Here is a 12,082-nt window from a genome sequence, read left to right on the forward strand (position 1 = left end):
CTGTGGTGGACGCTCTGCTCGGCTGTGGTGGACGCTCTGATTGCGGACGCTCTGCTCGGCTGAGGTGGACGCTCTGCTCGGCTGTGGTGGACGCTCTGCTCGGCTGTGGTGGACGCTCTGCTCGGCTGTGGTGGACGCTCTGCTCGGCTGTGGTGGACGCTCTGCTCGGCTGAGGTGGACGCTCTGCTCGGCTGTGGTGGACGCTCTGCTCGGCTGTGGTGGACGCTCTGCTCGGCTGAGGTGGACGCTCTGCTCGGCTGTGGTGGACGCTCTGCTCGGCTGTGGTGGACGCTCTGCTCGGCTGTGGTGGACGCTCTGCTCGGCTGTGGTGGACGCTCTGCTCGGCTGAGGTGGACGCTCTGCTCGGCTGTGGTGGACGCTCTGCTCGGCTGTGGTGGACGCTCTGCTCGGCTGTGGTGGACGCTCTGCTCGGCTGTGGTGGACGCTCTGCTCGGCTGTGGTGGACGCTCTGCTCGGCTGTGGTGGACGCTCTGCTCGGCTGTGGTGGACGCTCTGCTCGGCTGTGGTGGACGCTCTGCTCGGCTGTGGTGGACGCTCTGCTCGGCTGTGGTGGACGCTCTGCTCGGCTGAGGTGGACGCTCTGCTCGGCTGTGGTGGACGCTCTGCTCGGCTGTGGTGGACGCTCTGCTCGGCTGTGGTGGACGCTCTGCTCGGCTGTGGTGGACGCTCTGCTCGGCTGTGGTGGACGCTCTGCTCGGCTGTGGTGGACGCTCTGCTCGGCTGTGGTGGACGCTCTGCTCGGCTGTGGTGGACGCTCTGCTCGGCTGTGGTGGACGCTCTGACTGCGGACGCTCTGCTCGGCTGTGGTGGACGCTCTGCTCGGCTGTGGTGGACGCTCTGCTCGGCTGTGGTGGACGCTCTGCTCGGCTGTGGTGGACGCTCTGCTCGGCTGTGGTGGACGCTCTGCTCGGCTGAGGTGGACGCTCTGCCCGGCTGCCTGCGGATGCTCTGCTCGCCTGCGGTTCATCATCGCTGTTTTCCCGGAGTTGTGTCGGAGCAGAGACCCCGGGACGGACTCCTGAAATGATGGTGCTAGACAAGGAGGACGGTAGGTGGGCTGCTGCTGCTGCCGGCGACCTCCGTGATGCATTATAGATGTTCTTCAATATATATGTAAATAGGGCCGGGATGAATATTGATGCTGGTGTCGGCGTGGCTTCTTCTGTTTGTTTTTTTTCTCACATAACAATGACCCCTTTAAAGCTGTAAGTTGTGGGGGCGACAGCTGATCCCACTCCTTCCACTCCGCCGCTTATTTCCATAGTCTCTTCATGGCCAGAAAGCTGACATTAGTCCCTAAAAGCCGACAGCTCCCACCTATCTGTTTCTGGAGATCAGTGGATTTACTTTAAGGATATTTCCATTTTAAATTTTGGAGGGGGACGGGGTTAATGAGGGCAGAATTGTCCCCCCCCCCTCCTCCTCCCACCATATGTCTGCTCTAAAGTTGTACTGAGATCACCTAGGTGATCATCACCCCCATCCTCCTCCTCCTCTTCTAAGTGACTGGGATTTTTTTTTCAGGGATCTAGAAGTTAAAGTGCTTTCTGCAAGTTATTTTTCCTTTTAATGGACTGAATTATATATCCGGCAAATTTACTAAATTGTCAAGTGATTGAGGGGAAGAGATGACAATTATGGAGTGATGCTGGGAGTGATGCTGGGAGTGGTGCTGGGAGTGGTGCTGGGAGTGGTGCTGGGAGTGGTGCTGGGAGTGGTGCTGGGAGTGGTGCTGAGAGTGGTGCTGGGAGTGGTGCTGAGAGTGATACTGGGAGAGATACTGGGAGAGATGATGCTGAGAGTGATACTGGGAGAGATGATGCTGAGAGTGATACTGGGAGAGATGATGCTGGGAGTGATACTGGGAGAGATGATGCTGAGAGTGATGATGCTGGGAGTGATGATGCTGGGAGTGATGATGCTGGGAGTGATGATGCTGGGGAGAGATGCAGGGAGTAACAGATTGTAGTCTCCTGTCCTACAGTCTCCTCCCCAGTAATGGCTGATAACGGGGAGTAATAGATTGTAGTCTCCTGTACTACAGTCTCCTCCCCAGTAATGGCTGATAACGGGGAGTAATAGATTGTAGTCTCCTGTCCTACAGTCTCCTCCCCAGTAATGGCTGATAACGGGGAGTAATAGATTGTAGTCTCCTGTCCTACAGTCTCCTCCCCCAGTAATGGCTGATAACAGGGAGTAATAGATTGTAGTCTCCTGTCCTACAGTCTCCTCCTCCAGTAATGGCCGATAACAGGGAGTAATAGATTGTAGTCTTCTCTCCTACAGTCTCCTCCCCCAGTAATGGCTGATAACAGGGAGTAATAGATTGTAGTCTCCTGTCCTACAGTCTCCTCCCCCAGTAATGGCTGATAACAGGGAGTAATAGATTGTAGTCTCCTGTCCTACAGTCTCCTCCCCAGTAATGGCTGATAACGGGGAGTAATGGATTGTAGTCTCCTCTCCTACAGTCTCCTCCCCCAGTAATGGCTGATAACAGGGAGTAATAGATTGTAGTCTTCTCTCCTACAGTCTCCTCCCCCAGTAATGGCTGATAACAGGGAGTAATAGATTGTAGTCTTCTCTCCTACAGTCTCCTCCCCAGTAATGGCTGATAACAGGGAGTAATAGATTGTAGTCTCCTGTCCTACAGTCTCCTCCCCAGTAATGGCTGATAACGGGGAGTAATAGATTGTAGTCTCCTGTCCTACAGTCTCCTCCCCAGTAATGGCTGATAACGGGGAGTAATGGATTGTAGTCTCCTTTCCTACAGTCTCCTCCTCCAGTAATGGCTGATAACGGGGAGTAATAGATTGTAGGTCTTTTTTATTATTATAAAATCCTTCACGACGTTACAAATAAAACACAACAGAACAAACATAGAACAAAAACTCCAATCAGAAACAATATGACAAAATCAGACACAAACACAAAGAAATAAACCAGAAATGGAAACAATAAGGGAAATTTTCGACCTACAAAACGGGAAAAGAAAATTAAATTAAAGAAACAAGAAATTAAAAACTAAAAAAAAAAAAAAACACGAAAAAGGAACAAAATTACAATAATTACACCAGCACCCCCTTAAAATAATAAATAAATAAAATCATGTAAAACCCCCGACCCAGCTCCATTCACACTATTATATACAACCCTGAACTACATTAACACCGTCCTATATACAATACTATATACACTATATACAATATAAACATATGACACCAGTCCGAATATTGTACAAGACACACCTAATACCCTCTGGTCCCACTGCCTTACCTCACAGCCTCCCCCTTACACCGCCACATTCACACTTACGACAAACCTAATTACAAACATAGTATAGAAAATTAACAATATTTATATATTTTTCCTTTTATTTTTTTTTTTTATTTTTTCCTTTTTTTGGGATTTTTTTTTTTTTTTTTTTAACACTATATATAAAACACACATCTACTCTAACTATCCCACCACCCCTGATCCAGCTCTGGCCACAAAGTTCAGGATTTCTCCGAGCTAGGATCAGGCCCCAAAGTTTTTCCCCAGGCGGGGCCTGGACCAGGCCAGATCAGTCTCTTATCACCGCTGTTGAAAACCCCCCATCCCCCCACCCAACCTAACTAAGACCCTCTATTATACACAATATATACAATACATACATTACGCTATATACAATATATACATAAACCAACGTTACAGAACATAACCTACGTACTCACCACTTAAGGCTCAAGTTCGATGCTTGCAAACCTTCTATTCAGGAGACTGAAATTCAAAACAAAACTCTAGAGTGAAAAGGCATCAGCCCACCACCAGGATATAGGAGTACTAACGGACTAAGGCACCCCGAAGGAGAAACCCCTCCAGAGATGGGCCGCCCGCCGGGCACCCAGTCTTTCATACTCCAGAGAATGGACCTTCACCAGGGCACCTAGGATGCTGCTATAAACTTCGTCTACACGGAGGATTTTACTCTGCGTCGAAACTAAAACTCGTGCGTTCCACGTGAAGTACCTGACCACTGCGCTGACTATAAATAAAGTGACTCTGTCCCTTCTCCCGAGGTCTCCGAACGCTCCATAGGCCCACTCGGCATAGGACAGAGTAGCCAGCCGCGGCCAACCAATGGAAGCTCCCACCCTGTTGTACACCTCTGTATTAAAGGGACAATGAAGCAGGAAGTGCTCCATGCTTTCCAGCATGTTAGCACAAGCCTCACGGGGGCAATTCCTGTCCTCGGAGCTCCTGTACTTCAGATTGTCCCTCACATACAACTTACCTTGGAAGCAGCGCCAAGTCAAGTCCCAGTACTTCTTGGGGATCCTATTAGAATTTAACAAACTCAACCCAACCTCTAGATCCCGACTTGGGCAGTCCTTGAGGACCAATGGACTCTGAAAATGCGAAAGCAAGACCCGCATGTCGAGGAGTTTCCTCGGTAGGGACCTCACCTCCCACATTCCCAGACCCCACCGGCGCATCATCTTCAGAACCGGGGTAACATAAGCCGGGAGATGCCCATGCGGTGTGCGAAGATCCTTCAATCTTCCCCCTGTCTCCCATTCCTGGAAGAAAGGCTGAAACCATCCCTTGCAGGAGAATACCCACGGAGGAGCCCTCTCTTTCCAGAGGTTTGCCACGTTGACCTTCAAAAAGGTGTTCACTAGGAACACCACGGGGTTCACCATATTCAACCCCCCTAGTCTCCTCGTGCGGTAAGTGACCTCCCGCTTGACTAGGTTCAGTCTATTCCCCCATAACATCTGAAAGAACAGACTGTAGACCCGAGTCCAGAGAGGCTCTGGCAAGACACAGACGCTGCCCAGGTAGATTAGTAAGGGGAGCAGGAAAGCTTTGCACAGGCCAACCCTTTCCCTCAGGGTCAAAGACCAACCCTTCCATTGGTCCACTTTTTGAGCGACACCTTTGATTCTGCCTTCCCAGTTTTTCGTGGGGTAATCACCCTGACCAAATTCGATGCCTAGGACTTTGGCGTGTTCTTGGGGTTCGGGGAGGGTGTCCGGAAGATCAAACCCGGGATCCCCGCCTCCCAGCCAGAGACTCTCACACTTGTCCTGGTTGACCTTGGACCCGGAAGCCTCCGAGTAGCTCTCCACTTCTGACATCACCACCATCGCCTCCTCTCGCGAAGAAACAAAAACGGTGACATCGTCCGCGTAGGCCACTACCCTCAGGATAGCCTCTGGCGCCACCCCGCCCATCCCCACCCCCGCCAACGGTCCACACTCGATCCTTCTGAGGAAGGGATCGATCGCAAACGCGTACAGCAATGGGCTAAGAGGGCAGCCCTGACGGACACCAGATCCTACCCCGAAAGGTTGTCCAATCCACCCATTTACCAGAGGGAAAGTCTCAGCCCCAGCGTATAAGGTCTTAAGCCAGTCCACAAACCCCCCAGGCAGACCGTACCTCAAAAGAGTGGACCAGAGGTACTCGTGGTCAACCCGGTCAAAAGCCTTTGCCTGATCCAGGGTCAGCAGGAACCCCTTCCAAAGGCCCGCCCTGCCTTGCTCCACGGCCTCTCGGACACCCAGAACAGCACTGAAAGTGCTACGGCCAGGAACGCAACAGTTCTGAGCCTCTGAAAGCAGCCGCGGCGCAAACTTCACCAGCCTGTTGAAAAGTATCTTAGCCAAAACCTTCCTGTCCACATTGAGAAGTGCTATGGGACGCCAATTCTCAATGCGTGACGGATCCTTACCCTTTGACAAAATGATCAAAGCTGACCTCCTTAATGATCTCGGCAGGGTGCCCGAGGAGAGACACTCATTAAACACCTGAGTCAAGAGGGGGACCAAGGAGTCCCTAAAGGTCCTAAAGAACTCGGATGTTAAGCCATCCGGACCTGGTGATTTTTTGGGCCTGAGCCCATCGATCGCCAGTCTCACTTCCTCTTCTTTGATCGCTTCTGCCAAAACGTCCAGCGAGAGGTCAGCCCCTGGCTCCGGAACAGCTTCAGCCAGGAAAGCCGACATCCTGTCACGATCCAGTTCCCTCCTTCCCAAGAGGTGTGAGTAGTATGAACTGACGACCTCCAAGATCCCTGATCTGGACCTCTTCAAGGATCCCGTACTGTCCATCAGCCCCGTCACTATCTTACTATTCACTGACATCTTGCAGCTTCTGTAAGGGTCGGGCGAGTAGTACTTCCCGTAGTCCCTCTCAAAAACCAAAGATGCGTGCCTATCGTACTGACACCTCTTCAGCAAGGACTTCACACCGGAGATCTCCTCGCGGCTACCTCCAGTCGAGACAAGATGCTCGAGTCTCCTCCTCAGGCTCTGATACAGGCGATCCCTGTTCAGGCTTCTGAGGTTCGAGAGTTGCCGGAAGAATTTCGCCACCCGATGTTTGAACATCTCCCACCACTCTGACTTAGTGTTACTTAGGCCCAGCAGCGGTACCTGGCTCTGAAGAAAATCCTCAAAAGACCGTCTTACAGCTTCTTCCTCAAGGAGTGATGAATTCAGCTTCCAATAACCTCTTCCCATCCTAGGAGTCTCTGTAACGTTCAGAGAAAACATAATCAAACAGTGGTCGGAGAACTCCACCTCCACAACCGACAACGGCGAGGAGACGGCTTCCTCCTTCAAATAAAACCTATCTATCCTAGACCTGCACTGACTACCTCTAAAAAAGGTGAATCCCGTGCTGCCTGTGTTGTGCCGGATGTGGACATCCACTAGGCGTGCCTCACTTACTATCCTGTTTAGCGCGACGCAATCATAAGTCAGCCGGTCCCCAGAACCTCCTCTATCACAGGGTCTCGTGACGTTGTTGAAATCCCCTCCAAAGACCACCTGCCGACTTGAAAATAAGAAAGGTTTGATCTTCAAGAAGAGACATTTGCGGTCCCACTTGGATTGGGGACCGTAGATGTTAATGAGCCGAAGCTCCTGTCCCCCCATGGAGACATCTAGGATCAAGCATCTCCCCATTTCTAATTCAATTAATCGTCTGCATTCAACCGCTGCGGTCTTAAAAAGGACCGCCACCCCGCTATACGGCTCGGCCGCAAGAGACCAGTAGGAGGGCCCATGCCTCCACTCCCTCCTTGCTTTATGCATGGTTGATAGGTCAGCCAACCTGGTCTCCTGCAAAAACAAAATGTCGGCATCAAGTTGGCCGAGAAAATGAAAGGCCGTGTACCTTGCCGCTTCTGACTTTATGCTGGCAACATTAATGGTTGCCAGCGTCAACGGTGTGGGTGCCGCCATCATGATTGATTGGATTAGATAGCCTTTTTCTTCCCACCCCCAACAGCTTCACCCTCTTCCTCAGACAATGATGAGCTTTTAGTGCGCTTAAGACACACAGACTCATCCATTCTCTCCTTACATACACTCTGGCCCTTGTCTGGTGGTCCCGAGGTAGTCCCCCCCCCCAGAGGGCCTTTTAATTGCTCCCTGAGAAGAAGACTCAGCGACCCCCTGAGCCCCAACATCCCTGTCCGCTACCTCCGGCTCCGGGCCCCTGTCCTCCCCCTCTGCAGGGGAGTCCTGGAGGGCCCCGAACCGGTTGGAGAGATCCACCAGAGGGGGGGCGGCTGGACCTTCCAATGGCACCTGGATCAGGGCCAGAGAATCAGAGGGGTCGCACTCCAGAACGGAGGCTCGAGACCCGGACCCACTCCTGCCCTTGGTTGTTTTCCGGTTACTCTTTTTCCTTTGTTGTGACCATTCCCCCTCTCCCTCATCCAGACTGTCACCGGATGAGGGTTCCTGGGAGGACATGGCGTCTGCCTGCTCCTCCCTTTCAAGTCTCCTGACTTCCTCACTCAATTCGCTGTCTTTAGGATCCTCAGCTGCAAGTGAAGTACCTGGGTCAGGGTTTAGGGTCATTACTCCCTGCCCCCTGTTCCCATGGCGTTGCTCCTGCCGCCTGATGTTGGATGGCGGCAGCTTGCTCCTCACCGGTTCCCTGCCTCCTCCGCCCCTACTGGTCCCTTCACCGGCAAGATTAGTCCCGGCTTTCGCCTGTCCCGCACTCGCCGCTTTCAGGACTGCATTGGCAAAGGAACGCGGACAGCGACTGAATGGATGACCGAGGTCACCACACAAGTTACACCTAATCCTGCCACAGGTAGCAGCGAGATGGCCAAGGTCCCCACACAGTGCGCACTTCTGGGTGGTACACTGCGCACTGAAGTGTGTGGGGCTGCCGCACCTGTGACAGACCTTAGGCTGCCCCTGGTAGAAAATCAGGATCCTGTCCCTCCCCAAAAATGTAGAGGAAGGTATATGGGTAACAGTGTTTCCTGAAACCTTCAATTTCACCATGAAGGTCCAGGCCCCTGACCAGATACCATGGTCGTCGCGGGTCTTCTCAGGAATGCCGACGATGTCGCCATATCGACCAATCCAGGTGGAGATGTCCATGCAGGAAAGTGACTCGTTACTGGTCAAAACGGTCACCTTCCTGACCGAGTTCTGGCGGGATATTGCGACAGGGACGAAACCTTGCCATTCGGGGCGACCCCGAGCCAGCTCATGGCGAGACCAAAAAAGCTCAAGGCCCTCCGGTCTCACGAAGCTGACATCGAAGTAGGAGGTCCCATAGGGATGGATCAAGGCAAAGATGTCGTATGCCGCGAAGCCCATCCCCAGCAGGAGCTCAGCAACCTTTGACCGATCAGGACAGGCATCCTTGCTTACCCACTGGAGACGGGCCACGTTCCTACGGTTACTCCTCTGCCCCGGTGTCGGCAGAGACCAGACAGTCTCTGCCCCTCTATCTCGGAAGGCGGAAAGACCGTGTCTCTCTATCCAGAAAGACAGATCAACCTCCCTCCCCTCTACATTGATGGAACTCTCCCCTTTCTTCAGGGCGTCCAGGAAGCGCTGCTGCAAGTCACCGTCCTCAGGGCCACCAGACAAGGGCGCACTACTACCCCCAGCAGTGACAGCCCCCGAATAGCTAGGGGCTGAAGCCCTCGCCACCGCTGGGGGGGCAGTGGGACCACTACCTACTTCCCCTCCACCAACACCAGTGCTGCTCTCCTCATTCACTCCACCAATACTCCCATCATTTGCGGCACCACAACTCCCATCATTCACTCCACCACTATTCCCACCATTCACTCCAGCAGTACTCAAATCATTCACTCCACCACCTGTCCCATCATTCACTCCACCAATACTCCCAACGTTTGCGGCACCACAACTCCCATTATTCACTCCACTACTACTCCCATCATTCACCCCATTACCAGTGTTCTCTGCACCTTCCACAGTCACCTCCATTCCCTCCTCCCTTGTGTCTGCAGTCTCTGCACTCACACCTGCTGGGTCGGGGGAGCGGTGCAGCACCACACCCGTTTTCATTAGCTCAGTGCTGACATTGTGCCGTTCTTTTGGAGCACTGTGCCCCTTATTGTTCTGGGCTGCCTGCCCTGTAGCCACAGACTTCGGGGTGCTAGTATCACATTTAGGGGCATGCTGTCCCCCCGTCACAGCAGAGCGCACAGTGTTCCTTGCTGATAATGTTCCCTGCTTTTGCTGTGTATTTCTTTTTTCCCGTGGCTCTGTTTCAGCTGCGCGCCTCCTCTCCTCTGTTGAGGCGCACTGCGCCCCTGTCACAACAGTGCGCCCCCCTTTCGCCGCACCATGCTCCTCGGCCCTGCCCCCCACAGCCCCAGCGTCGGCCGGCGCAGCTGCAGTGAGCAGGGATGGAGTCTGCCCACACCGTCCCCCTTTCGCAACGGCGTGGACATCCCCCCCGCTCTCCTCGGCCCCGGTGATAACCGGCTTAGCCGCAGCAGGCAGGGAGGGAAACTCCACGGGGTCCCCTATGTCCGGCGCCGTGAGTACCTCCACAGCCTCACCCCCTGCACTGTTCCCCGCACAGACGGCAGCATTGCCGGACGTCCTCCTCCTCTCCCCACCTTGCCTATGCCCCGGACCCACTGCAGAGCCCGTGCTTTTAGGTTTGGTGGGGTTTACACAGGAGGTGGTAGGTGTAACATCAGACATTGGTACATATTTGTAACTCACCACCTCCTGTGTCATCTTTTTTTTCTTCCTCCTCTTTTTGGTCTCCTCCGCTGGCTCGTCGTCCCCGAAGGAGAATGTGGTCAGGTCCACAGGAGACTCCAGCTCTCTGATCTCCCTCAACAGACCGCACTCCTCCTCTTCCTCCGCTGACACTCCAGCATGGGTTGTCGGAGTCCTCTGCCGTGCCGGGAGGCCGCTTCCTTGCTGGCTCTGCGACTCTTTCTCCCGGCTTGTTCCAGCACGAGAGACTCCAGCCACGACTTCATCGTCCTCCTCCTCCTCGCTTAGGACGCCGGCTGGCAGTTCTCCCGAGGTATTTAACCCCTTCATTTCAGAGAACCGCCGCTGGTTCTTAAACCTCTCCAGGAAGGGACCTGCGCTTTTCTCAATCCCCTCCCGGAGGAGCACTAACCGGACCACCTCATCTCTCAGGGCTTTAAACCTCTGGGAGGTCGCGGGTCTTTCCTTGTTAGAGGCACGGGTGTTCAGGATCCGTGCCTCCCGCAGCTGCTCCTTCAGCCCGGTCAGTGCTTTGCCGGCGTCCTCGTACTCTCGCAACATGGCGACCACTCGGGAGGAGAAGGAGCTCGTGGACTCGCTGGAGGTCATCTCGCCCCATGATGTTGCTGGGCTCTTCTTCCTGGGGCCTGGGGTGCCCCTGTCTCCCTCTCTGGGCGGACGATGAGCCGTCTCGGGGTTGGAGTAGGTGGGTACGGTCTTTCTCATCCGACCAGATCTCCTCACGCCCTCCTGGGCCGGTTGCTGCTGCTCTCTGTCCCCCGCCGGCACAGACCGGGGAACAGAAGCCTGGGAAGCCATGCCTGGCTCCCAGGAAGCCTGCCTCTCCCTGGGGAGAAGAGAGGCAGACTCTGGGCCTCCTCCTGGAAGTCCTGGAGCTCACAAGACAGGTGCTGCTCTCAGCAGGGTGTGACTGATTGTGGGCACCTGTCCTACAGTCTCCTCCCCAGTAATGGCTGATAACGGGGAGTAATAGATTGTAGTCTCCTGTCCTACAGTCTCCTCCCCAGTAATGGCTGATAACGGGGAGTAATAGATTGTAGTCTCCTGTACTACAGTCTCCTCCCCCAGTAATGGCTGATAACAGGGAGTAATAGATTGTAGTCTCCTGTCCTACAGTCTCCTCCCCAGTAATGGCTGATAACGGGGAGTAATAGATTGTAGTCTTCTCTCCTACAGTCTCCTCCCCAGTAATGGCCGATAACAGGGAGTAATAGATTGTAGTCTCCTGTCCTACAGTCTCCTCCCCCAGTAATGGCTGATAACGGGGAGTAATAGATTGTAGTCTCCTGTCCTACAGTCTCCTCCCCAGTAATGGCTGATAACGGGGAGTAATGGATTGTAGTCTCCTGTCCTACAGTCTCCTCCCCCAGTAATGGCTGATAACGGGGAGTAATAGATTGTAGTCTCCTCTCCTACAGTCTCCTCCCCAGTAATGGCTGATAACGGGGAGTAATAGATTGTAGTCTTCTGTCCTACAGTCTCCTCCCCAGTAATGGCTGATAACGGGGAGTAATAGATTGTAGTCTCCTGTCCTACAGTCTCCTCCCCAGTAATGGCTGATAACGGGGAGTAATAGATTGTAGTCTTCTGTCCTACAGTCTCCTCCCCAGTAATGGCCGATAACGGGGAGTAATAGATTGTAGGTCTTTTTTATTATTATAAAATCCTTCACGACGTTACAAAATAAAACACAACAGAACAAACATAGAACAAAAACTCCAATCAGAAACAATATGACAAAATCAGACACAAAACACAAAGAAATAAACCAGAAATGGAAACAATATTTAGGAAATTTTTTGACCTATTTAACAGGAAAAATGAAAATAAAAGTAAAGAAACAAGAAATTAAAACTAAAAAACGAAAAAGGAACAAAATTACCATAATTAAGCACCCCCTTAAAATAATAAATAAATATAAAATCATGTAAAACCCCCGACCAGCTCCATTCACACTACTATATACAACCCCGAACTACATTTACACCTTCCTATATACAATACTATATACACTATATACGAAATAAACCTAT

General features: G+C 52.8%; 1 protein-coding gene across 4 annotated transcripts in view; it reads left to right on the top strand.

Moving 5' to 3' along the window:
- Positions 1–12,082, top strand: part of LMO1 (LIM domain only 1) — a 163,184-nt gene that overhangs the window by 17,312 nt on the left and 133,790 nt on the right. Inside the window, exons 1-2 of one of the 4 annotated variants that reach the window (XM_073545209.1) lie at positions 809–827; positions 938–1,069. The exons of 2 other annotated variants lie outside the window; for them this stretch is intronic. In XM_073545209.1, the coding sequence (XP_073401310.1) occupies positions 1,045–1,069 (25 nt within the window). In that variant the 5' untranslated portion in view covers positions 809–827; positions 938–1,044. One more of the 4 variants, XM_073545208.1, reaches the window with a different exon arrangement.

The sequence above is a fragment of the Dendrobates tinctorius genome, unplaced genomic scaffold (assembly GCF_039654945.1).
Source record: "Dendrobates tinctorius isolate UK_male_01 unplaced genomic scaffold, ASM3965494v1 ptg000142l, whole genome shotgun sequence".
NCBI classification, from domain to species: Eukaryota; Metazoa; Chordata; class Amphibia; order Anura; family Dendrobatidae; genus Dendrobates; species Dendrobates tinctorius.